We start from the raw sequence: 25,622 nt of genomic DNA on the forward strand, positions 1-25,622 counted from the left end.
ATTAGTGACTCAACCTACTGACTCACCAGCTGGTAAAGGATCCATCACTCGCCACCCACTCATGATGAACAGCACACACCATGAACCTTGTCTAACTTAAACACAGAAAATGGTCAAAATAATAGATGCTTCATCTCTTTTTTTTTTTGGCTAATTTAAAGGACATACGTGGTAACTTTTTCATGAAACTGAAAAGTACTGCCGAGGATATAATGAAATTTAAAAAAAATCATATTACCTGAGGGAAGATTCCCAACCATTATGAATTTGTTTCTGCTTGTTTAATTTCCCTTCAGATCAAATAACAGAAGCTCCCATTAATTACCAGCCAGACAGCTTTAGGGAAACTGGAGCAATAAATGTGTTTTGACATTTTTAAGAAGACCATCTGACTGAAGACAAGATTTTGTGTGTGTGTAGTTAAAGCCACGCATATTGAAAATAAAACTAAGACCTAGATGTCGAAGGAAACAAAAAGAACAGCTAAATCTGTGCAACAAAAACATTCATCAACATCAAATTGCTTATTAGAACATTTAGAGTATAATTGTTACTCAGTGTCCCAATGCTGTAAAACAGCTTTAGTGATGCAACCTTTATCTTTACTGCCAATTAAACCTTTCAAGATGGTTTTTAGCTTTTTTTTAATGAGCGCTTTAAGCTGTCGAACAGTCATTAATAATTGGTTTTATTATCTTCAGCTCTGAGTAGTTCATTTAGTTAGTTCATTTGTAGTTCTTTCGACACTTGCGTTTTAGAGTTTAGCAGGAAATACTAGATTTCTCACTATTTAAAACTAATCTATCAACTATCTATTCAGACTATGACTTCTGCAGAGATAAATGTTCGTTTTTTTATGGTTAAGATTTTTTTTTTGCAGAAATGCATTTTGTTTCTCGGCAAAGAGGTCATAAGCTCAATGATGATCGATATCCATTTCTTTACAATTATATTATTAAACAAGTGAAGCTGTGATGGCCAGATAAGCTTAACAGCATCTTCATATGCAAGGGTTCGTTACATCAGGGGAAAAAACAATGGTTGCATCATCCAAATGGTCTCAGCTGTTGATGCCAAGAATATTTCATAACCTACAGGTTATGAAAAATACAAGTCTTTAAATGTCTCTTCTCATTACTTTGTAAATACAGCAAAAACATTTAAGCCTCAAAAAGAAATTTACTTCTGCCCAAACTTAATTTCAGACTGTACCTGTTGTCAGAACTGCCACTGGGTGGCGGTAAAGTCGCACCATCAGTAAGACGTGCGGCGTCACTGCTGCAGTTTGTTCCTGAGTTAAGGGTGAAAAACACTCAACTGTAAAAACAGTGAGCTGTACACAGCAAACATTAACGGCTGCCAGAAAAAACTCCCATCAAAGCAAGGGATCGATTGGTCTCCCCTTCTTGATGTCCAGGGCTGTGCGTTAAAGAGACTCCCTCGAGGCCTGACTCCGCATGGAGTGATCTACATCCCGGGGAGAGAGATCCTCAGGAAAAATGAGTTGTCGAGAAATATCTAATACGGACCTTTAAAGCCTTCAGGCTGCTTGTGCTTGACTAAGATGAACCAAGAACTTGCGTTTATTTTCAGTTTGATTATTATTTAACGCGACATTTTACATACAAGAACCAAAATCTGAACAGTTTTAATTACACCATAAACATGTTTAAATTGCTTTTTGGAAAATTTCTATTGCAGCTGATGACAGGAGCTTCGTAATCCTCTCCTGCAGCTGCAAAAATAACTTGAAAGAAAAATTATACAATGCAAACCAAAAGATACATTCTTAACTTTTTTTTTTAACAGAACAAAGGCTTTTCCTGACACTAACAAAGAAAGAAGTCAGATTATTGCAGTAGAACAAAGCGACGACAAGGCCTTGAGTCATTCTGTACACTTAACATTAATTGTAGAGGTACTGTGAGATGAACCGCTGCAGCTTCTGCCTGTTTTCTGACAACTGGAACAAAGGACTAACACCAAGGAAGATGCCTCCTGTCTGATACATCTGCAGAAGGACCTGAATTGGAGAAAAAAACAATGAACATAAATATAGCAATGTTAGAGGACACTCCAGCTGCACTGCTTTATTGTTCTGCACCCTCTGATTCAACACTGAGGGCTCTGCTTTTTTCATGCATCCCGCAGAGGGCCATATTAAAAGTGATAAAAGAAAAACCTTTCAAAATATCATGAAAAAAAAGAGATGTTACATAAAAACATTACAATAATAATACTAGAGCAAGGTCAGAAATAATGAGGCTAAATGAGTGTTCTTTAAACCAGATGCACATTTCCTCTTTTGTCTGACTAGCAGCTTAGATGTGCTGCCTGTCCGACATCAGGGAGCAGCACAAGCTGTCTGACAGTAAAGACCAAGCTGACTGATAACCTCAATAATACACTGAATAACTGCCATGAGGGATCTTTGCAGATATATAGGTCAATGACGCTCTAATTTTAAAGAAGGAGCTTCCGAAGTTACAGTCGAGACACTGATGAAGAAGGCAGCAAGACAAGTTGCTTGAGGCGAAACCTGTAAAATACAGATTTATAATTTTGCACTTCTAAAGTGTTCCTTTTACCAATGAGTGTTTTCGTGCTTTAGGTTTTAGTGTTGAAGCTGATACAGATGATCCAGTCTAACCTCTGATTTCTCCTCATTTTGAGCTGTTTTCAAAATCTCAGCAGAGACAGATGCTCTTATTCTCATCTGCAACAGGCAAAAAAAAAAAACCAAACAAACATTTTCTACCCTCCATCTTGGACTGGATGAAAAAAAACGTCTTCTACTGCAGAGTGATAATTCCTCACAACAAACATGCAGAGTTTATCTGGGCCGATCAAAGTTTCAGTTTAATCCTCAGTTTACTCTGCACGATGGAGTGTTTTTCACATCAACACATCTCCCAGCCCACAGGAAAAATGCCACTAAAGGAGTCCCCTAAAAATAACTCCCTGGGGCGGGCCGCTGGTGGTGTAGGGGTTAGCGCGCGACCACATATAGAGGCTATAGTCCTCGAAGCGGCTGTCCCCTCTCTTTGCCCCTCCTTCCTGTCTGCCTACTATCAAAAACAAAGTCCTCTAGTGCTGAAAAAATTCTTAAAGAAATAACTCCCCCTACTTGTTTAACCTCAGTCAAATTTGCAGATTGTTCCCTTCGGTAAAATTTGCAATAATACTTGGTAAAATAAACACCTTCATAACTCCAGCAGGAGACTCACATGTCTTTATTTAGAAAAGCTATTTTTAGATTATATTCCTAAAACCAAAACTGGTAATAAGGCAGATTCTGGCAGATCATTACTAATCAAGGTCCATTAAGTTTGAACTAGTTTTAAAAGTTATTGAATAAATTACAAGTTGTCATTTTAGACATACTGAACTAGAAACTATAGCTGCCATATACAGTGCTGTAAAAAAGTATTAGTTCCTTTTTTGCTTTTTTGTCAAACTTACATGTTTCAGATCAACAAAACGTTTTTAATATCAGACAAAGATTACCTTTAAAATTATGATTTCGTTTATTAAGGGGAAAAAAACTACAAAACAACCTGACATGGTATTAATATTTAACCTCCTTGTCAAGCGATTATAACCATATTTTAAGTCAGTTTCATTAGCCACACTAAGGCCTGATTACTGCTGTAGGTTCTGTTTATGGACCTGTCTGACAACATGAAGTAAACTAAAAGATCTTAAAGACCTACACATCGTGCCCCGATCTAAATAAATTAAACAGATGGGAAAGTCATTGACATCAATGTAAAAAAGGGAGTTACTAATCATAAATGGAGAAAACAAAGGATAGTAGTGAACCTTCCTGGTATGGCTGACCTGGCAAAATTACTTCAAGAATGCCTCATTGACATCATCCAGAAGGTCAGAAAAGAACCCAGAACATCTAAATCACAGCAGTCTTCACATGCCTCAATTTAGGTCAAAGCTTTTTATCCCTTAATGAATGAAATCGACAAGTTAAAGCTGCTTTTTGTATTTACTCAGGTTATGTTTGACTGATACTAAAATTTGTCTGATGAAATTTAAGTTGGAAAAAAGGAAAAACCATAAATCTGCTGGGATTGCATTAGGATTGGGACCTGATGACAATCATCCAAAAACATTAAAATGAAAAAAGACAAATAAAGCTAGAGTTCTGTTTTGATAATGGTTCTGATAATGAGCTAAACTTTAAGCCATATTTTTACAAGCTTAACATTCAAAATGAAGGATGAGGGACGGTTCAAATGAGCCCCATCATGCCTGATGCCACCTTTTTGGAGATCACTGAAATTAACATTATCCAGGTTGGTTTTTTACTTGACGGATGAAAATGAACTCAGTATAGCTTACTCTGCTGACATTAAACAAGAGCTCCATTTTGACCAAACATCTAAAGCTGGTGTTTGGACATTATTGTTGCCATGTCTGCGTGTTATCTAACACGCAGACATTACAGGGTGGGGGGGGGGGTATTGTTCAGACAGCTGAACAATACTGCTAAAGAGTCAGACACCGCTGATTGGTCTAACCAATTAGAATGGGAGATCTCTGAGGCAACTTTATGTGTAGTGCTATGTTTCGACACTACCACAATATCGCCTTTGGTTCAGTGATGCTATCTTAAGTTCGAAAGGTCACACGTGGAGGATATTGCCGCCTAAAATGATGATTACAGAACGGCCAAACACAGCTCAGAAGTTCGTTTTTGCGGCTTTAAGACAGAAAAGATTCATGAAAAAGGTTAACGTTTTCTGAGACTTAAGGATAAACCTTAGTTACTTTAGGTAGAAAAGAGTTGTGAGCCTTCCTCAACACTCCATACCTAAACCAATAGATAATGCCGTGTTGCGCCTGGATGCCCATTTCTGTTGTTACCGTGCAGGAACCTGCTTCAGGGTGTCAGTAATTCTGTCTCGGCTTCTCTCAAATCAAATAAAGAGTAGGTTTTATGTGTGTTGAGGGTCAAAACTCAACATTTACTAAAGAACATTGTCAAGTAGATGCCAGAGACGTGGAGAAAACATGGAAGGTACTCATCCCTACGTTGCTTCAATGTGATGGTGAGGAATGGACATTCCTCCACATAATTGTCATGGTAAACTCCGTTAGACGTGTTAAACCAATCCGAATACTTTAACAACACCAACAAAGGTGTCAGAATCACTGGTTCTCTCCTTGTCTTGAGTCTCATACATATCCAACACGTTTAAAAACCTGCATTTGTCATAACGAACCTTAGTCTCTTTGAAAACCTTTCACGATAAATACAAAAACCCTGCTTTGCATTTTCTCTCCATATTCTCTTTTGTTCTTTTCTCTCTTTTTGTCTCACCCTCCTCAACCTTCACGCAGCTTTTTAAGCAGAGCTGGAAAGTAGCCATCACACACATTGTTCTTGATTTATGTGAGTTGTGGTTATGTTGACTGATGTGCTCAGGATTTATTCATAGAGGAACACCAACCTTATAGTGCTTTAAAAGTGACTAGAATTAAAATCCTCTAAACTGACATTTTTTTAGTCCCAATTTAGACATATTTTGCTTTCCAACATCTAAAGCGGAAAAATGCAAGACAGACAGCAACTTTATAGGACATTTCAGGGCTCCTACACATTTCCTACCTCAAAATTATAACTATGCTCAATACATATTTCCAAAAATGCTTGGTTTATTACCTTCCTATTTTATCTATATTTAGTGTAAATTGGTAGTGTAAACTGTTTGCAAAAAATGGAAAAAAGGAATCTACAGCTTCCTATTTTCCGAACGAGTTTGGGGTATTAATCAGTGGTTAGTACAGTACAATGTGTCTTATGGAAAATGGTTTTCTATTGAGATTAAAACAGAACAAGACGAACAAGATGAAAGCCAAGTCTGCGCTAAAAAGAATATATTGTATTTATAAAACAGATTGTCAAACACAGCAAGTTTTATCAGTTTTTTTTTTACAATGTGAACTTGAGCCATGTCTCTGACTTTTCATGTTTTATATTTAAGTAATTTTAAAAAGTACTGATTTGAGTGATTTATTTGTTAGAAAATCAGCTTTTTATCTTTTAGTATAAAGAATATGGAGTAAAGTCTGAAAGCACAAATGCTCTATTTTATTTTTCTATATTTACTGTTTAAAGAACTTGGGACATACTAAAACTGAATTATTTAATGCAATTCAATTCAGTTTTATTTACATAGCGCCAATTCACAACACGTCGTCTCAAGGCACTTCACAAAGGGTTGGGAATGGTGAGAGGTTGTTGGGGAGTTTAGAATAAACTACTGAGTGTTAGAGTTTGACCATTTTAGAATGAGCTATGTGTAGGGGTACTAAGTTAAATAATAAACTGATAAAGTTTGTCCATCTAGAGCCCACTGGTGGCCATTGTTATACTAAAAACCACAACGATTGGGGATACCTCCCTCTGTCTGACTGATTATAACCATTGGAAAAGAGAAGGGGTCATACAGGTAGCAGAAATGGAGGGTGTGTTTGCACCTCAACCATAACTGAGCCGGTTTAGGCTAAACCTGACTCCCCCTTACTCCATCCAACAGGGAGGAGCAATTATAAACATTCCAAGACTGTAGGAACACTTGGGATTTGGCCATATTATCTTACAGCTTACGAGTAAGGAGATCAGGGCTGAATTAGACAGATTTGAATAAGTTGGAAGAGCACAGCTTCTAACTGCATACTGGTGATGTGATAGAAATGCTCATCATCATTAATATTTAAGTTTCCTAAAAAAATATTTCATCAGAAACTGATGAATGAACATGAGCTGGTTGTTGGATCAGTGGATCTAGCTCAGTTTCCAGGAGGTGAACTAGAAACAGGTTCAAACCTGTGAACTCATTTAGAACTAGTTCTTGTTCAGGCTGAACGTGCATCATGATGTTGCCATTTAATTACAGTTGTTCGAACTGATTAAGACTACTTACTGATACAAAATGTTTATGGTTGATTTAAACATACATCCAATTCAACAAATGTAAAATACATAGAGACCATGAAATGTGTTGTTATTTAAAGACCCCTAATCTAAACTGAAATCCCTCTGTCACAGACTGACTCTGGTAACTGATTTCTGTCTCTGGCCCAGTGTAATTGCACCCTGGTGAAAATTGTTTTTGCAAAATGTTTCTGAACATGGCTGGCTCCTGTTCTAAAACCATGTTCAATACCCATCCACGCTTAGCTTGAGACTCATGGGCTAAAATGTGTGTGAACAGAGTTTTGGGCTGTATTCTTTGATTATCTATGCAGTTTTTAAATATTTCCCTGAAGTCAAATTAAAGCACATTTCACTGTGCTTCGCAAGTAGTAAATAACTTTAAATTCTGCTTTCATTATCTCCTCTTCACATTAAATCGGATGTTGTATTGCCTGTAAGAAGCGAAATTAGTATCTATAGAAGGCTGAGAGAGAAAAGTGAAACCCATCAAAGGCTCTAAATATGCTTTCCATTTCATGTTTGACTGTCTTTGCTGCTTTGAAGCAGTCTTTAAAGAAATTACTTGAGTTTCAGTCAGCCAGTCATTTTCTACCGCTTATTCCATAGTGGGTCGCGGGGGAGCTGGTGCCAATCTCCAGCCGTCTAAGGGCAGGAGGCAGGGTACACCCTGGACAGGTCACCAGTCCATCGCAGGGCAACAAACAAACAACCACACACACACTCATTCACACACCTAAGGGCAATTTAGAGTGACCAATTAACCTAACAGGCATGTCTTTGGACTGTGGTGGGAACCCAGAGTCCCCAATGAGAACCCATGCATGGACGGGGAGAACATGCAAACACCATGCAGAAAGACCCCCGGCCGGGAATTGAACCCAGGACCTTCTTGCTGCAAGGCAGCAGTGCTACCAACCGCACCAACTGCCAGTTTCAATTACTTTTTTACGCTAAGAATTTTTAAAGAAAGAAATATCACAACTGCTCCTACCTTGTACCAATAATAATGGTAAACATCGATGCTGAAGTTACACTGATAACTGTGATGAATGTTCACTCTATAAAACTTTACATAGTGGCAAGAGTGAATTCTATCTGCGTTGTATTATTTAGAAATTATAATAAGTTGTTTTGAGTTAGAACAAAATCGACTGAGATACAGTATTCTTCATGTCTTAAGGATGGGAACACATTTATTAAATGTCAGTTGTGCTGGAAATAAGTTGGCAAAATTGTGCAAACTGAGAAGAAAATGGTTAGAAATGCTCTTTGTCCCCATGCTGTGGTGCCTTTTGTTTTTTTTTTTCTTTTAAGAGTGATGATTTTATGTAGGTTTATCATGATAAAATTATGATTTTACTGTAAAAAAAAAGTTTTAGTTTTGGTCATACTACCCACCCCATTACATACTTTCCCAAACTAAGAACAAAAAAAGATGGGAACTTATTAAGAAGGTGAAAAATTTTGACTTCCAACATTTCTCCAAACCTTGAAAACACATTTTAAGGATTTCTGAACCCGGTCTGTGGACGTACAACATCAGGACTGGACCACTTGTACTTGAAGCTTCAGTGCCGAGTGGCGCTGTAATTCTCAGCCGACAGATTAACAGAGACACACACACACACAGAGAGGGAGGCTGTCACTCACCCCGAGGTCTATTAGTGTTCTAACTGCAGTGTGTGCCGCCTCCTCGGAACAGCTTTCTGTGTGATACAGCACAAAGGCACACATGAATCAAAAGAACAGGCACATATCCAATATAGAAAATGAGGTCGGGATAACAGAACAAAGCCTCTACCAGTGGGACTGTAATTTTTATACTATGTATTATTGAGGGCTGCCATTTGGGTAAATTCTCGCTTTCTTGTGTGTTATTTCTGCAATACGAGAGTGTGGAGAGGGAATGTGGGAGCTACAGCAGCTTTCCTCTTTGGCCTTTGCAGATTTGTTAGAACACACTGAATCAGTGGGAAAAGGCGAGGTGACAAGCTTTTATAGTTATGACACAAAGAAACAGAGAATCTCAGTGTGGGTGTGTGTTCGTTGGAAATGGATGTCAGGTCGAGCTCACCATAGTGCTGTTTCTTCTGATTTGCTGTGTCACGGAGATGGGAGTGTATCTGAGATAGAAAGTCGTCTTCTGTAGAAGAAACGACAAAAAAATAGAGGCATTACTCCGGCAAAGCAAAGGTCTGACAGTTCTTATAGATAGTAGATGGCCTCTTCATGCTTCAGCAACGTTCTGCCACATTATAATTTAGTGGCTGGTCACTCCCAAAGAAAAAGGTTGAAAGATGAGCGTCTGAGCCACATGAGTATTAATTTCAGCCCTGCAGCTTAAAATTGAACATTAAGTTTAACACATTTAATCTAAATTCATTAAATTAAATCGAATAATTTTTAACCAAACCACCAGAGGTGAAGGAACCTGTCAGAAAAGAATTATCTTTAAATCTGGAGTTTTTTGTACCAGCTAGAGGAGAGTCCATCTGGTCCAGTGCCATAGTGGTCCAGCACAACGCCCTCAAATGTCCAGCTAACATTCTGCAGAAGAAGAAGAGCATTTCTGGGCACTGCCTAGGCTGGCTTATCTAGAAAAGTAGACACAGGGAAAAAGCGATTTTTAATGTCTTGATTTTACAAGGAAGTCCAATATTAATACATTTAGTAAACTGCACACTAAAACTAAGTGTCATAAAGGAAAGTGTGACATTGATGATGTGAGTACAGAATACACCTGCACAGGACAATTTCTAAAATCCAGCTCCAGATGTCGGTCTCTTCACTCCTGCCCGCTCCCACAATATTTCCAACCAATCCCGCCCACACACACACACACCACTTTAATTGATGCACTGAACAATTCAATTAATGTATGTCCACTCGATGTTTTATTGCAAATTACAAATTCTCATATAAACTGAGGCCAAAAACTAAAAAAATAAAAATTACAACAGGTCTTACCTCTGCCTTTCCTGATGGGGTAATGAGTAATGAGAACTGCTGGAGAAGATTACATTCTGTTGTTTAGTCTGGACCCCACTTTTATTATGCTCGACATGCCAAGATATCTGCGGGGTGCATCGAGTCAGCTTTGGGGCGATGCTATTCGTTCACACAAGACTTTTCTGCTGCTAAAGCAGAATGCACATCAGAGGTGCCATTGAGCACGGTTGAGCACCATAATACACATTAGATGCATCATGCTGAGGTGCACACAGGCAAACTAATTACTAGACATATGCCCTGGATAGTTTTATGATAAATGTTTACGATTTTGAATAAAATACATCTTGGTAAGGGTTGCTGGGCACCATGCCTTAGTGCAGCTGCTGCTGACCATTTGCTGTTGAGTTGAGGTTGCTTTAAAACTGATCTGATGGCAGCAATGTGCGTTGCCCCTACAATTACATGTTTAGTTCTGCCACTCTGTCATTCAGTGTGCCTCAAGGCTCAATTATGGGGCTTCTATTGTTTCTCATATCTGCTTCCCTACATTTGTAACGTATTTAAGGTAATTTCTTATCACTGCTATGCAGATGATATTTAGTGGTGTTCTTACTGACCACTTTACTAGGTTAACCTTGTTAAATGTTTGTTAACGCAAAACAGCCAATCAGGCAGTCACATGACAAAAACTTTGCGCAGGGTCGTAAATATAGTGAACACAACTTGCTAAAGTTAAAAATGAACATAAGAATGGGAGTGAAAGGGGATTTAAGGCACTGTCCATGGAAAACCAGCTATCTAGTTCATAGAAAGGCAGAAAATATGCAGCGAGCAGCAGCTGCGTTGACGACAATACCTTGTTTACCTCAGACAGTAAGCCAGAATAGCAGGGTCAGAGTTTGGCATAAACAGGAAGGCATGTATCCATCCAGCCTTGTATTAATGGTTCAGGTGGGTGGTGGTGTAATTGTGTGGGGGACGTACTTTAGGCCTCTTACAACCTACTGAGCATTGTTCAAATGCCACAACATATCAGAGTTTTGTTGCTGACCATGTCCATTCATTAATGACTACAGTGTGCCCATCTTGTGATTGCCGCTTCCAACAAGATAATGCATCATGTCACAAAGTTAAAAGCATCTCAAGCTGGTGTCTTAAACATGAAGTTTGAGTTCACTGTACAAGTGCTGTCTAGAATCACCAGATCTGAATCACAACATCTTAGGGATGTGATGGAAAGAGAAATTCACATCCAGGCTGTGCAGCCAACAAATTTGCTGCAATTATGTGATGCCATCATGTCGGTATGGACATGAAGAATCTGACACCTTGCTGAATCTATGCTACAAAGAATCGAAGCCGTTCGGAAGACAAAAGGTGGTCCAACCCAGTAATAGCAAGATGTACCTAATAAAATGACTAGTATGTGTTTTTCTCTTAGTCCAGAGATGTTTTCAAGCTACTCATGTTGCACAGATGCTTGGATCCAATTAAGGGTTCAATGACAAAAAAGTTCTTCAATTTAATGTCCTTATTTGTTTTGTGACATACTCCAAATATTTGCTAAATCTTCTGTTCACTTTCAGTCATTAATCTGTATTAATAATTTATGATTAATCTGTATTTTCCTCACTACTCTCTTTTTAATCATAAAAATGTCCCTACAACTCTACCTGAGCTTCTTCATCTTGGTAACTTAGATTTGTGTCTGCCTTGGGCAAGAAGGACAGTAAAAGTCCATCTAGGTGGCCAAACAAATATTTGGAAGCAGAGGTTCAAGGGATTCCCATTAATATCCTTGGTAAACAGTGAAATCATACTTGTTTAATTTCGTTTCTTAACAAAATTTGACATCAAACCAAAGCTTAAATTTAAGCATGTTAAATGTAAATTTATTGTGTTTCTTGGCCCAACTTTTTTCCTTTCGGTGTTGCAGCAGTTTGACCATGCAGGACTGGTTACAGGGTCTCTCTGAACACTTGATGATAAGATGTGTCTGCTATTTGAACTCTGGGAAGCATTGATGTGGGCCAATCTGCAGCAGAGGGAACACTTGGTCTGCCTCTCCTGGGGCAGTCTGCTTGAAAGTCAGTTTCATCATATTGTTTGATGGTTTGTGTGTGACTGCAATTGAAAAAAAGTTTTTGGAGATTTAGCAGACTGACTGACTTTCATGTTGTAAAATGACAATGAATTGTCATTTCTCTTTATTTAGCTGTTGCTGCTATAATGTGAGATATAACAGTGAAATACTAACATTACTGGTGTAGTTAAACTTTTATTCTTAGAGAATAGCCCCTTGAAGGATATTAAGACGTTCACAACAAAGTTTGAAACTACTGTGCTTTGTTAGATCTTAAAGTATAAAGTAAGACATACAATCAGCGGCCACTTTATTAGGCACAGCTTGCTAGTAATGGTTTGCCCCACCATGCCTCTTAAAGCTGCTTTAATCCTTCAAGGCCTAGATTCAACAAGATATGTGAAACATTCCACTGAGTTTAAAGTCCATATTAACGCAATAACTTCACATATTTTGTTTTGTTGGCTTCACAATCTCCCGTTCCATCGCATCCCAAATGTGCTCTTTTGGATTGAGATCTGATATCTATGGAGGTTACTGAAGTACAGTGTCAAAATAAGGTGAGATCTTTCCATGTAATCCATGCAACATTTAGTAACTGCTCACAGTTAACTCCATAAAAGTTACAATAAATATCCTTATATCCTTATGTGTAATCTATGCAATAATTATTAAAACTCACAGTTGAAGCAGTAGAGAGTGAAACAAGCTTGTTCTCAAATTCTGGAGCTGAGAGACTGGAGAGGCCTGTGTGGAGCCACATACAGGTCCTTCTCAAAAAATTTGCATATTGTGATAAAGTTCATTATTTTCCATAATGTCATGATGAAAATTTAACATTCATATATTTTAGATTCATTGCACACTAACTGAAATATTTCAGGTCTTTTATTGTCTTAATACAGATGATTTTGGCATACAGCTCATGAAAACCCAAAATTCCTATCTCACAAAATTAGCATATCATTAAAAGGGTCTCTAAACGAGCTATGAACCTAATCATCTGAATCAACGAGTTAACTCTAAACACCTGCAAAAGATTCCTGAGGCCTTTAAAACTCCCAGCCTGGTTCATCACTCAAAACCCCAATCATGGGTAAGACTGCCGACCTGACTGCTGTCCAGAAGGCCACTATTGACACCCTCAAGCAAGAGGGTAAGACACAGAAAGACATTTCTGAACGAATAGGCTGTTCTCAGAGTGCTGTATCAAGGCACCTCAGTGGGAAGTCTGTGGGAAGGAAAAAGTGTGGCAGAAAACGCTGCACAACGAGAAGAGGTGACCGGACCCTGAGGAAGATTGTGGAGAAGGGCCGATTCCAGACCTTGGGGGACCTGCGGAAGCAGTGGACTGAGTGTGGAGTAGAAACATCCAGAGCCACCGTGCACAGGCGTGTGCAGGAAATGGGCTACAGGTGCCGCATTCCCCAGACCTGGGCTACAGAGAAGCAGCACTGGACTGTTGCTCAGTGGTCCAAAGTACTTTTTTCGGATGAAAGCAAATTCTGCATGTCATTCAGAAATCAAGGTGCCAGAGTCTGGAGGAAGACTGGGGAGAAGGAAATGCCAAAATGCCAGAAGTCCAGTGTCAAGTACCCACAGTCAGTGATGGTCTGGGGTGCCGTGTCAGCTGCTGGTGTTGGTCCACTGTGTTTTATCAAGGGCAGGGTCAATGCAGCTAGCTATCAGGAGATTTTGGAGCACTTCATGCTTCCATCTGCTGAAAAGCTTTATGGAGATGAAGATTTCATTTTTCAGCACGACCTGGCACCTGCTCACAGTGCCAAAACCATTGGTAAATGGTTTACTGACCATGGTATCACTGTGCTCAATTGGCCTGCCAACTCTCCTGACCTGAACCCCATAGAGAATCTGTGGGATATTGTGAAGAGAACATTGAGAGACTCAAGACCCAACACTCTGGATGAGCTAAAGGCCGCTATCGAAGCATCCTGGGCCTCCATAAGACCTCAGCAGTGCCACAGGCTGATTGCCTCCATGCCGCGCCGCATTGAAGCAGTCATTTCTGCAAAAGGATTCCTGACCAAGTATTGAGTGCATAACTGTACATGATTATTTGAAGGTTGACGTTTTTTGTATTAAAAACACTTTTCTTTTATTGGTCGGATGAAATATGCTAATTTTGTGAGATAGGAATTTTGGGTTTTCATGAGCTGTATGCCAAAATCATCTGTATTAAGACAATAAAAGACCTGAAATATTTCAGTTAGTGTGCAATGAATCTAAAATATATGAATGTTAAATTTTCATCATGACATTATGGAAAATAATGAACTTTATCACAATATGCTAATTTTTTGAGAAGGACCTGTATTATCTGCCACATGTTATCTGTCTTATCTTTTGCAAAAATATAAACAAGTATATCCAAAGAAATGATGTATGATGATTTTATATTCTTTCACATGTATTGAATAAAATTAGTAGTCTTTGATTAACAAGTTAAAAGATGTATGATTGAAATGTGGTTAAGAACTGAGAATTAGAGGAAAAACATTAAGGTTTGACATTTTCAATCAGCTATATATGAAAGAAATATAACATTAATCATTTGTAAAGCATGAATAAAAAGAATGAAGTGATGGTTTTGCAACTGTGTTTTAAAGTGAATGCTGAAAGCTGAAGAATGAAATGTGTAATACTGTGTAAAGTTTAAAACTGAGCAGATTAGGGAAAAATTGGAGGATGACTAGGAGTGACGAGAGCCAGCTGCATGCTGACAGCGACGGGAGGATGCGACTACAGACCAGCGTGGCTATTATTGGCATTTCCAAGGATGAGAAGCAGAATCAGTAGGTCACGATGACCATGACTAAAGTATTGAGCAACAATCAAGAAGCTGAGCTGAATAGGTTGTGCAATAACTAAGAAGCCTAATAAGGGCCTGACCGGTGAAAGCATCAAGCGCTATAAAAACAATGATGAGAGCAGAAACGGGGTTGTTTCCTCGCAGAAGACCAGTGAACAAGATCTGACGGAGAGAAGAAGCTTGGATGGAAAAGGAACAGAGACACAGCCCAACTGATCGACTGCATTAAAAAAGAGGATCAACCCGTGTGCCCAGAAAGGACTGTGCCTCAAAATTAAGAATCTGATTTCATCTAAAGCCTTTTTATCCAGACAACAGAAGTGAACTTGATCGGTGAACAGCTGATTGCTCTAAGTTTCAGGCTTCTGGAAGTCCTGAATCAACCTCATTTATGTCCCCGGGTTTCCTTCAACTTCAGCCTCTGGAAACTACTGTCTTCGGAGACATATGACAACAAAGATCCTGTTTAACCATCAAAGCCTGGAACATCAGTGCCTGCCACTTAAAGGAAGAAAACTGAAGATTAAGTCGTATTCCCTTCAAGAAACCACTCGTTACCAGAAGAATCTTCTCCATCAGGTGCATGGATGAACCTCCGTCTTCAAAGCCTCTTCAAACCCACTAGTTTCAGCATCGGGGAAAGACAGGTTGAGTTGATTGATTCATTTCTATTATTGAAATTATTTTGTGTTGCTGAATTTAAGCTGTTACTGACCCCTGCAAAAGTGTTACTAATTAAAGAAAGCATATAAAATTCTAGTTAAATCGTGGACATTCAGTTATTTGAGTCACCGTATTGTTGGTTTTTCATTGGTGGTAAAAAGTCTTGTTGCCTGGTTCTAAGATATTTTAGGAGGTTTTTATAGGTTGCCTTAGCCAAGCTTGTTAAAACAGCGCCCTTGGGGCTCGTGCTGAGCCACTAAAATTAACCTAGCCCATGTACCAAGAGCCAGTTGTAAATTAGGGAATGAGCAGCCGTGAACAAAAGTGACTGTCGAAGGTGTGGATGACTGCGATAGGCTACTCGGTCGCCCGGACCTCCAGTTGAAGAAGGGCGAGACTTTTGGATGAAGGCTGTCAGAGGCTAGGCGAGTCATTTCCCGACACCAACTTAAACAGAACTTTCAGTAAACCTGCTTAGTAAGATCTTTCAGGTTTAGGGAAGTCCGGACCCGTTGGATGGAGAGCTGGATTGAGCAATCCCTTTAGACATAGGGAAGTAGGAGGGAGGGGTTAGCTCATCGGACAACAAAAACAGTAACTTCATTGTCATATTCATTAGACCAGTTTTTGATTAGAGCTTTGTGACACTGCATTATCCTGCTTAAAGTAGCCATCAGAAGATGGGTAGACTACGATCATACATGCACGTTCATGGTCAGAAAAAGGACTTTTTGAGGGCTGTTTTATTTAAATGATACTCTGTTGGTGATAAGGAGACCAAAGTGTACCACGAAAATAAACCCACACCATTCCACCACCAGCAATGGTTTTCCAATGTCTTATTGTCCAATTGTATAGTCTGTGTGAATTGTAGCTTCAGTTTCCTGCTCTTAGCTGACAGAAGTAGCTCATCTGCTGTGGCCTTCTTCTGCTTTAACCAATCTGCTTTAAGGTTTGATGTATGGCCCCCTCTGCATACCGTATATGTCAGCATTAAGAAAGCATTTCTGCACCCTATTAGTGCAAATTAATATTAGTTAGTTTAGTTCTAATACATGCCTATAAAAAAATATGAAAGCATTGCACAATAAGTATGGCATGATAGGTAAGGAAAACAGCTATTTAAAGATCTTGACAACTTTAGTTTCCCCAGTCTTCCGGATGACACTGGGTGCAGTTGTTTAGTGCCCATGTGAGCAACATTTGAATCAGAATCAGAATCAGCTTTATTGCCAAGTTCATGCATACAAACAAGGAATTTGACTCCGGTACACTTTGTTCTTTGATTTTGTTTTTGTATTACAGAATATATATATTTACAATGTACAATATACACATATATAATAAAAAGGTGCATTTGCAACATCTGTATGCTGTTGTTTTGTACTCTATTAAATGTTCAACAGAGAAACAGCCTGGGGGAAGAAACTGTCTCTGTGGCGGATGGTTTTAGTAAACAGTGCTCTGTAGTGACGGCCTGAAGGTAAAACTCTGAACAGTTTATGTGCAGGGTGTGTGGGGTCTGCAGAGATTTTTGCAGCTCTTTTCTTGACCCTAGACCTGTATAAGTCCTGGATGGAGGGAAGGTCAGCTCTGATTATTCTCTCTGCAGTCCTGATTATTCGTTGCAGTCTGGACCTGTCCTGTTTTGTGGATGAGCCAAACCACACTGAGATGGATGAAGACAGGACAGATTGAATGATGGCAGCGGAGAAGATAACCAACAGCTCCTGTGGAAGGTTGAATTTCTTGAGTTCCCTCAGGTAGTTCAGTCTCTGCTGGGCCTTCTTTCGAACAGTGCCTATGTGTGAAGACCATCTCAGGTCCTCAGAGATGGTGGTTCCTAAGAACCTGAAGTGGTCCACGGCCGATACAGTGTTGTTGAGGATGGTGAGGGGGGTGTATGGGGGTGGTGTTCTCCGAAAGTCCACCACCATTTCCACAGTCTTGAGTGGGTTGAGTTCAAGGTAGTTCTGACTGCACCAGTGTATCAGCCGATCCACCTGCTGTCTGTATGCAGACTCATCACCGTCCTGGATCAGTCCAATGACAGTGGTGTCGTCTGCAAACTTAAGGAGTTTCACGGACGAGTCCGATGAGGTGCAGTCATCTGTGTACAGAGAGAAGAGGAGTGGGGATAGGACACACCCTGGGGGGCACCAGTACTTATTGATCTGGATCGGGAGAAGATGCTCCCCAGTCTCACCTGCTGTTGTCGGTCCGTCAGGAAGCTGTTGATCCACTGACAGGTGGAGGCTGGGATGTTGAGCTGTGTGAGCTTCTGGTGGAGGATGTCTGGTATGATGGTGTTGAAGGCCGAGCTGAAGTCTATAAACAGGATCCTGGCATATGTCCCCCATATGTCAAGGTGTTGCAGGATGAAGTGTAGACCTAAGTTGACAGCATCATCTGCCGACCTGTTTGCTCGGTAAGCAAACTGCAGGGGGTCCAGCAGGGGGCCTGTGATGTCTTTCAGGTGCTTCAACACCAGCCGCTCAAAGGACTTTATGATCACAGACGTCAGGGCTACAGGCCTGTAGTCATTTAATCCTACGATGGTGGGTTTCTTGGGCACCGGGATGATGGTGGATTGTTTGAGGCAGGAGGGGACCTCACATTTCTCCAGTGACTTGTTGAAGATCCTTGTGAAGATCGGAGCGAGTTGATTTGCACAGGCTTTCAGGCATGATGGGTAGACGTTATCAGGTCCTCCAGCTTTCTTTGTTTTCATGCGCTGAAAGAGCCTGTTTACATCTTCCTCGGAGATCTTTAGTGCAGGCGGAGGATCTGAAGGTAGGGGGTTGGTTAATTTATGGGAGGAATTTGTTCCTGAATGGGATGTGGAGGAGATGGTTTGAGGTGTAAATGGCTTCTTGTCATGTCTGCAATAGAAGCCATTCAGATGGTTGGCCAGGAGACGACTTTGTTCAGGATGGGTGGAGGGGCTCTTGTAGGCAGTCAGGTTTCTCAGACCGGTCCATACAGCTGAAATGTCACCAGTAGAAAGGCTGTTCTTCAACTTCTCACTGTAGCTTCTCTTAGCTGCTTTGATCTCTTTTGTTAGTTTGTTCCTGGCCTGCCTGTACCGCGCCCAATCTCCACTGCTGTGAGCTTCTTCCTTTTCCCTGCGCAGATTCCTGAGGTGTGGAGTAAACCATGGCTTGTTGTTCCCAAAGGTGCAGAAGGTTTTGGTCTGCACACACATGTCCTCACAGAAACTGATGTATGATGTCACCACATCAGTTAGTTGGTTTAAGTCAGTGGCTGAAGTTTCAAAAACAGTCCAGTCTGTGCATTCAAAGCAGGCCTGTAGCATCTGCTTTGATTCCTCAATCCACTTCTTAACAGTGTGAATCGTGGGTTTGGAAGCTCTTAGTCTCTGTCTGTAGGTTGGGATGAGGTGGATTAGGTAATGATCCGAAAAACCCAGAGCAGCCCTGGTAACAGCATGATATGAGTCCTTTAAAGCTGTGTAACAATGGTCCAGTGTGTTTTTGTCTCTGGTGGGACACTTAATATGCTGTCTGTATTTGGGGAGTTCATTTGAGAGGTTTGCTCTGTTAAAATCTCCCAGTATTATAATGAAAGAGTCCGTGTATTTTTTCTCCACGTCTGTAATCAGCTCAGCAAGATGTTTTTCTGCGGCAGAAGTGCAGCCATGCGGTGGAAAATATGAGCCAATTATTATAAACGAGGAAAACTCTCTCGGTGAATAAAACGGTTTACAGATTATGTAAAATTACTCCAGGTCCGGGCTACATGTTTTCCCCAGCACTTTTATGTCTCTGCACCAACCTTCGTTTATATAAAAGCAGATTCCGCCTCCTCGCTTCTTCCCCGATAGCTCCGCGCTGCGATCCGCTCTGAGCAGCTGGAAGTCCGGCTTCAGCAGTGTGCGGTCCGGGATGTTTTCACTCAGCCATGTCTCGGTGAAGAGAATTGCTGATCCGCAGAGGTCTGTGTTTTTATCGGTGAGAAGAAGCAGCTCGTCCATTTTGTTGTTTAGAGAGCGGATATTTGCAAAGGTTCTGGGTGGGGGTGGGCATCCTGGTAATGAGTGCTGTCCGGTGGGGAGGAGGCTCCCCCCCCCCCCCCCCCCCCCCCCCTGTTTTAAATGTACTCTACAACAACACGCATTAATTATTTTGTAGCAATGCAGCCCTTAAAGTATTAAAACAAAATATAACTTGTAATCAAATCTGTTGGTGGAAAACATATTAGAACTCTAGGGATTGGCTGAGCTGAATAAGCAGTGAAAATGTATTTAAATAACTGGGAATGCTGCAATCAGCTGAACAACCAAGACCAGACAGGCAGCTTCCCTGAGAGATAATATCTAAAACATCTAACAGTTGAATACTTAGACAGTCTAAATAAAACCAAAAATGTTGCATCATACGACACAAAAATAGAAAAACACTACAACTACCACCACCGGTCAATTATAAGTCATCAAGAGGATTATTTGGTTTATGGGTTGTAAATTAACATTAAATAGCACAAAAATGTAGGCATAACGCTTAATTTATCCAGTAGTGTTACTGACTTGTACATGAACTGAGCAGCTGTTAACTGCTCAGTACTGATCAATTACTTTTTTCATAAACTAGAAGAAATAGTTTCTTTTTCACAAAGCCCCTTTTTATTGCAGGACTCAGACGCAACATAAATAAATACTCTAAAAACTACAAATAAAAAGGTTTAGGTGCCTTTAGAAGGCACATATATTTGTAAATGAAATAAAACTTTTAGAAATATGGGAGTAAAACTCTTCTAACAGCAGCTTTTCTCAGCAAATATCCTTGAATTACTGCCCGACTGCTGTGAATGACCACCTGAAATGAATTTCAGCAGTCAAACTGAGCTCAGGCAGAGGGAGGAGGAGGTGAGCGAATGTTTTCTGTTACTCGTTAGGGAGGCGTTTTGTTGCCATCATTCAGAACCTGCTCTGAGGCAGCAGAGCAGAGAGGTGTTAGGAGGAGAAAAAACCCTGGACGGATGAAGTTAAGACACAATTTTTAAAAGAGAAATGTTGTTTGTTCAGAGGAAAAAGCTGAAGTCAGAAAGAGCATTGTGTACCAATGTGGGTGGCACTGGTTTTACAGGACAACTGCAGTGAACCACCAACCCGCTATAGTGGCAGAACTTCTAAACAATAACCTAAACGGATGGGTTTCAATTCATTTGAAATAGCTGATAACAGTGTTCACCACATGGTCTAAAATGTCTGCATATTAAGATGTGTTAAATATATACCAGTTAACCATAACTTTATGTCCCTGTCACATTACTAGTGTTCTACATACTAGTGAAAGCCAAAATAAGTCCATAATGCTACATTTGTGTATTTAGAGAACATAGTTTTATTAGTGAGCTTTAAGCCATTATCAGTAAAATTAACAGAACTAAATGATTGAAAAATATCACTGTGTTCAAAAAATCCAATACATTATTTCACTCTGTGGATTTAATTACTGAAATAAACAACACCTCTCTATGATGTTCTTATTTACTGACACGCTTATAGTTTATCTCTACTGTGCACTATTAAGGGTTGTTTTCTAAATATTCAAATAAATCGATGGCCTATTTCAACAAAATGTCAATGTTTTTAAAAAAACCTTTTTATGGCTTACATGAAGCACACTTTAGAAAAACCAACCCCCATCTGTCATTTTCTTTTTAGTTTTCTTTTAAAAAGGTCAGACTTGGGTCGATCTTTAATATTTTTAGCAGCCTCTTTAAGGACAGATTCTTGATGTCCTTTTTTTGTTGGAAGGTACTTTTCATGTTGTTTATGTTCCTGCCAAAGTGTTGAATTTGCTGACAAATGTGTTTAAGTTCACAAAACCAACTAAATGGGAGACTTTCTTTTAACTGAATAGGATGAGCTGAGATTGCTCTCAGTGAGTTGGCCCACAGTTATGAGAGCAGGTCATTCAGCAGGTTAGATGCTCATTTTAAGGTTCTCTGGTAAAAGTCTCTTTAAAAGTGACCTTAATTGCCAGCCTCTGCCTTGGAGGGCATGGAGAGTCACATACCTCATGGTATGAATTTTTATCATGGCTCTAGTGTTGTCCGCTTATAGCAGGCTGAAAAAAAAATTCAACTATAGGGTAAGGACTTCCGGTTGACTCAAGTATAGATTTAGACAAACACTGGATATAGCTACAATGGTTATACAATGCTTTTCAAGTGAAAAATGTAATGTTCTCAGAGATGACGTTAAAAAGGCTGTGTGAGAGTGTGAGAATAGGTGAGTGGGAGGCAAATTGTAAAGCGCTTTGGAAAAAAGCCCTATGTAACTCCAGTCCATTTACTGGTCCATGTCCCAAAATGATCCAATATGAACAGAAAAACCTTGAGCCAAAATGTTCCATCATCGGACATCTTTTTGAGAGCCTGCAATATGCAGTGAGTAGATGACCTCTGTTTTTCATTTCTATGTCAAGTTTCTTTGTCATTATTCATCTCATGATTTTCACCATCTATTGCAGAAATAAAATTATCAAGCTAAAAAATAAACTGCTTTATATATCCATACCCTGACATTTAGGATGCCACTCTTAATATCATGTTTGTTATTAGATTTAATTAAACAATCACTGTGGATATTATTTCATTGTATTTTATAATGAATAAAATGAGAGCAATGAAGTTCAACATTTTAGTCTTTTAAATTAATACCTTTTAAAATGCTGTATTTTAAGAAAAATTGCCTGAACAATATGCTTTGAGCTCTGTAACCAAGAAAAAATGTCAGAGTAAAAGCTCAACAGGACTCCTCATTTTATTGCCTTAAGAAGCTTATACAGATATCTTTATTTTTTTATATTTTATTTGATGTCACATATACATGTTTCCAACCGTAAACCAAATTTAAATATGAGACAAAGGGGGTCTATCTGCATGGAGTTTGGATGTTCTTCCTGTACGTGCGGCTCTCTCCGGGTACTCCAGCTTCCTCTCACAGTCTGTTAGGTTAATTGGTCTCTCTCTCTTGCCCTCAGCTGTGACTGTACATGTGAATGAGTGTGTGCATGGTTGTTTGTCCTGTGTCTCTGTGTTGCCCTGCGATGGACTGGCGACCTGTCCAGGGTGTACCCTGCCCCTCGCCTGTAGAATGTTGGAGATAGGCACCAGCTCCCCAGCGACCCAGTAAGGAAGAAGCAGGTATAAAAAAATGGATAGAACACGGCTGCAAGTTGTGCCACCCTTGGTGTTAATAACTCCATTCAAAAATATGCAACTAGTCTTTTACGTCACTGCAGAATAGTTTTATTTCAGTCACACCAGAGGGTACATGAGCATGAACGGCTTAAAACCATGCCACAGCATCCTAATCAGATTTAAGCTCAGACTTTCACTAGGCTATGTCAAAACATTTATTTTGGTTTATTTTGAGCCTTTCAGAGGTGGACTCAGTTCTGTTCTTTGGGGTATTGTTCTGCTGATGAAAGGACATACCCTTTCAGCATTTTCTGCTAGAGAACAGAATTCATGGAGCATCACATCACAAAACTACCACCATATTTGACTGTTGGTATGAGCTTTTTCTGAAATGCTGCATTAATGTTATGCAAGATTTAGGTCTCATTAGCCCACAGAATATTTTCACAAAACTTCCTGTGTATCATCAAGATGTTTTTTTGGGGGAAAATATGACTTTGTGCTCTTTTGGTCAGCAGGTTTGACCTTGGAACTCTCCCATGGAGGCCATTCTTTTGCCCACGCTTTGTATTATTGTTGAATCATAAACTCTGACCTTAACTGAGGCAAGTGAGGCCTGCACTGCTTTGGATAATGTTCTTGGTTCTTTTGTGACCTCCTGGATAAGTCATTGATGCACCCTTGGAGTAAACTTGGTCAGCCAACCACCCCAGGGAAGGTTCACTTTCTGTTTCATGTTTTTTCTATCTCACTGTGGTTCACTGGACTCCAAAACCTTCAAAATGCGTTTGCAATCCTTTCCAGACTCTCAGCACCTTTATTACTGACAAATACTTTTTCCACAGCATCGCACATGCTTTACTTAGTCTTATGTGGATGTTGGTTAAGGTTAAAGGAAACAGTATGGCTTTGTCTTGTTGCTGGAATCATATAGATAGTGTCTCTGAATGGAGGCAACGTTACCCATTCTGGAGGGGACAGAGTAGTCTTTCTCTTTGGGTGGTGTCTGGGATTCACAGTCAAAACAGGTGGGGTTTGCTGGAAATGATCTCTTCTCGGTGCTGCATACAAACCTCCTGCTTTGACTCAATTTTTCCATTTATAAAGATTCTGTATGGTAAATCTTTGTGGGTTCTCAAAATGAGATTAAATAAATTTGCAGCATTGGTGATGTATTTTAACATGATATAAAAACAAAGAAATGCCCCTTGACCGATGATCCGTTCAACATGTGCTGATCTGTACGTTTTACATGCCTTCCTTCAAGACTCTTAGACATCCCAAAGTCACTTTGAAACAATTAAACTCGTGCTCCTGCAGCTTGAAGCAGGCTGTTTGGTCCTTTGGGAAGAACCTCGGGTGTTTTGTGTTGGTTTGAAAAATTGAATGTAACAGGAAGTACGTCTAAGGATGACACACTGCTAATTTACATTCAAGATATGTGATTCATCTGTGCAGAAGCTTTTTGTAATGGAGATTTAGATACTTCAAAGTTCTTTTCATGTCACCATTCTGGTATTTTTACATGTGCCTTGTAGGTACTGCAGTCTCCCAGTGAGTGATATGGATGAGCATAATACATTTGTCCCATTTTCAAACCTGATGCTTCTCTGAATCATATGAAGAATACAAAGGGCATCCACAAAGCTTTTACATACCTTGTATGAGCGCAGGTCCTGCTCCTCGCAGTCAGAATCGCTGTGATAAGGGTCATCGGTGGTGGTCCAGGTCAAAGTGCCTTCCTTTTTCCAGAAATCACAGATGTGAACATCTCGGGGAATCTGCGTATGATGAATCATAGAGCACACAGTGTAAAGTCACCTTTCAAGTAAAGGCCTTTGTGAAGTTCATCACTCGATCTCAGTTCTAAACCTCGGAAAATCCTGCCTCTATAAATAACATAATCCAAACTTTAATTAATGAAAAATTCAAGTGTTCTGTGTGCCATGAACTCGTTATTATAAATTTGCTAACAAGGCAGTGAAATACAAAAAAACATTTCACACATGTATGTAAAAAGTGTTACTTTACACAGCGGGGTGTCTGTATAAGAGTGACCTTTAAAACAACAAAGAAATCAGGCTGCGTTCCAAAAAACTGTACAAGTTGTTTTTTTTTATTTCCTTTTAAAGACATAATGCAGTGTGCAAAAGGTTTTAAACCAGCTGCCTTTCTTTATACTTCTATGCTTTGTGGAAGTCTCATAGTTTCATATATACAATGCAACTTTCCTTTTATTATTAAAGGGAAAAATTGACAAGCTTACAAAAGCGGCTTAAAAGTGAAGATAAAAAAAACAACCAGGGGGCATATGTCAACATAGGAGATGACTGTACATTTCAGGAGAAACCAGAATACGTTTTTAACAGGCATGAAGAGGTGGAGATGGCGGAGGAGTATCAATACAGTACCTCTGTGCTCACTTAGACAACAGGCCGGACTGGAGATGCAACAGTGATGCTGTCCACAACAAGAGACTGAACAGAGTGTACTTTTTAGCCGCAAGATGTTGCAGATAATCTATAAGTCAGTTGTTTCAGACTGCAATCTAATCTGCCATCATCTGTTTTGGTAGCAGCAACAGACCCAATGACTAAGATATCTCAACAAGATGATAAAGAAGCTTGGCTCTGGTCAGGAGTTGATCAGAAAATTAGGAACATAATGGACAACCCTGATCGTGTTCTTAGAGTTACTGTTTTAATGTTAGCTTTTTTACCAGAGTTTTAAAGTTAGCTGCAAAATATTTCAAAGTTTTTTTGTTCTTTCAAGAAAGAGCTAAGGAGAAAGAAATTTTAGGCTAATTTTTTGTCTTTGTTCTTGTAATACTTTGCTCTGCCACTAGAGGCACTGTAGTAAAAGCACCAACCTTCACTAACAACTGCATTGTTCAAATGGATCATCAAAGAGCTGGTTTCCAAGAACCATTGCCCCATTTCCTAAATGCGACTGTTGTAAAGAAAATG

At 39.7% G+C, this 25,622-nt stretch overlaps 1 protein-coding gene across 11 annotated transcripts in view; it reads right to left on the minus strand.

The window, feature by feature from the left end:
• Positions 1–1,567: 1,567 nt before the first annotated feature.
• gpat2 (glycerol-3-phosphate acyltransferase 2, mitochondrial) overlaps positions 1,568–25,622 on the minus strand; it is a 228,808-nt gene continuing 204,753 nt past the window's right edge. For all 11 annotated transcript variants that reach the window (XM_047380861.1, XM_047380854.1, XM_047380863.1 and 8 more), the window contains 5 exons: positions 24,315–24,437; positions 9,432–9,552; positions 9,033–9,101; positions 8,609–8,664; positions 1,568–2,023 (listed from right to left, as the gene is read on the minus strand). In XM_047380861.1, coding sequence (XP_047236817.1) covers positions 1,907–2,023; positions 8,609–8,664; positions 9,033–9,101; positions 9,432–9,552; positions 24,315–24,437 — 486 coding nt within the window. In that variant the 3' untranslated portion in view covers positions 1,568–1,906. The remainder of the gene's footprint in view (positions 2,024–8,608; positions 8,665–9,032; positions 9,102–9,431; positions 9,553–24,314; positions 24,438–25,622) is intronic.

This window comes from Girardinichthys multiradiatus, chromosome 12 (genome assembly GCF_021462225.1).
Source record: "Girardinichthys multiradiatus isolate DD_20200921_A chromosome 12, DD_fGirMul_XY1, whole genome shotgun sequence".
Lineage (NCBI taxonomy): Eukaryota > Metazoa > Chordata > Actinopteri > Cyprinodontiformes > Goodeidae > Girardinichthys > Girardinichthys multiradiatus.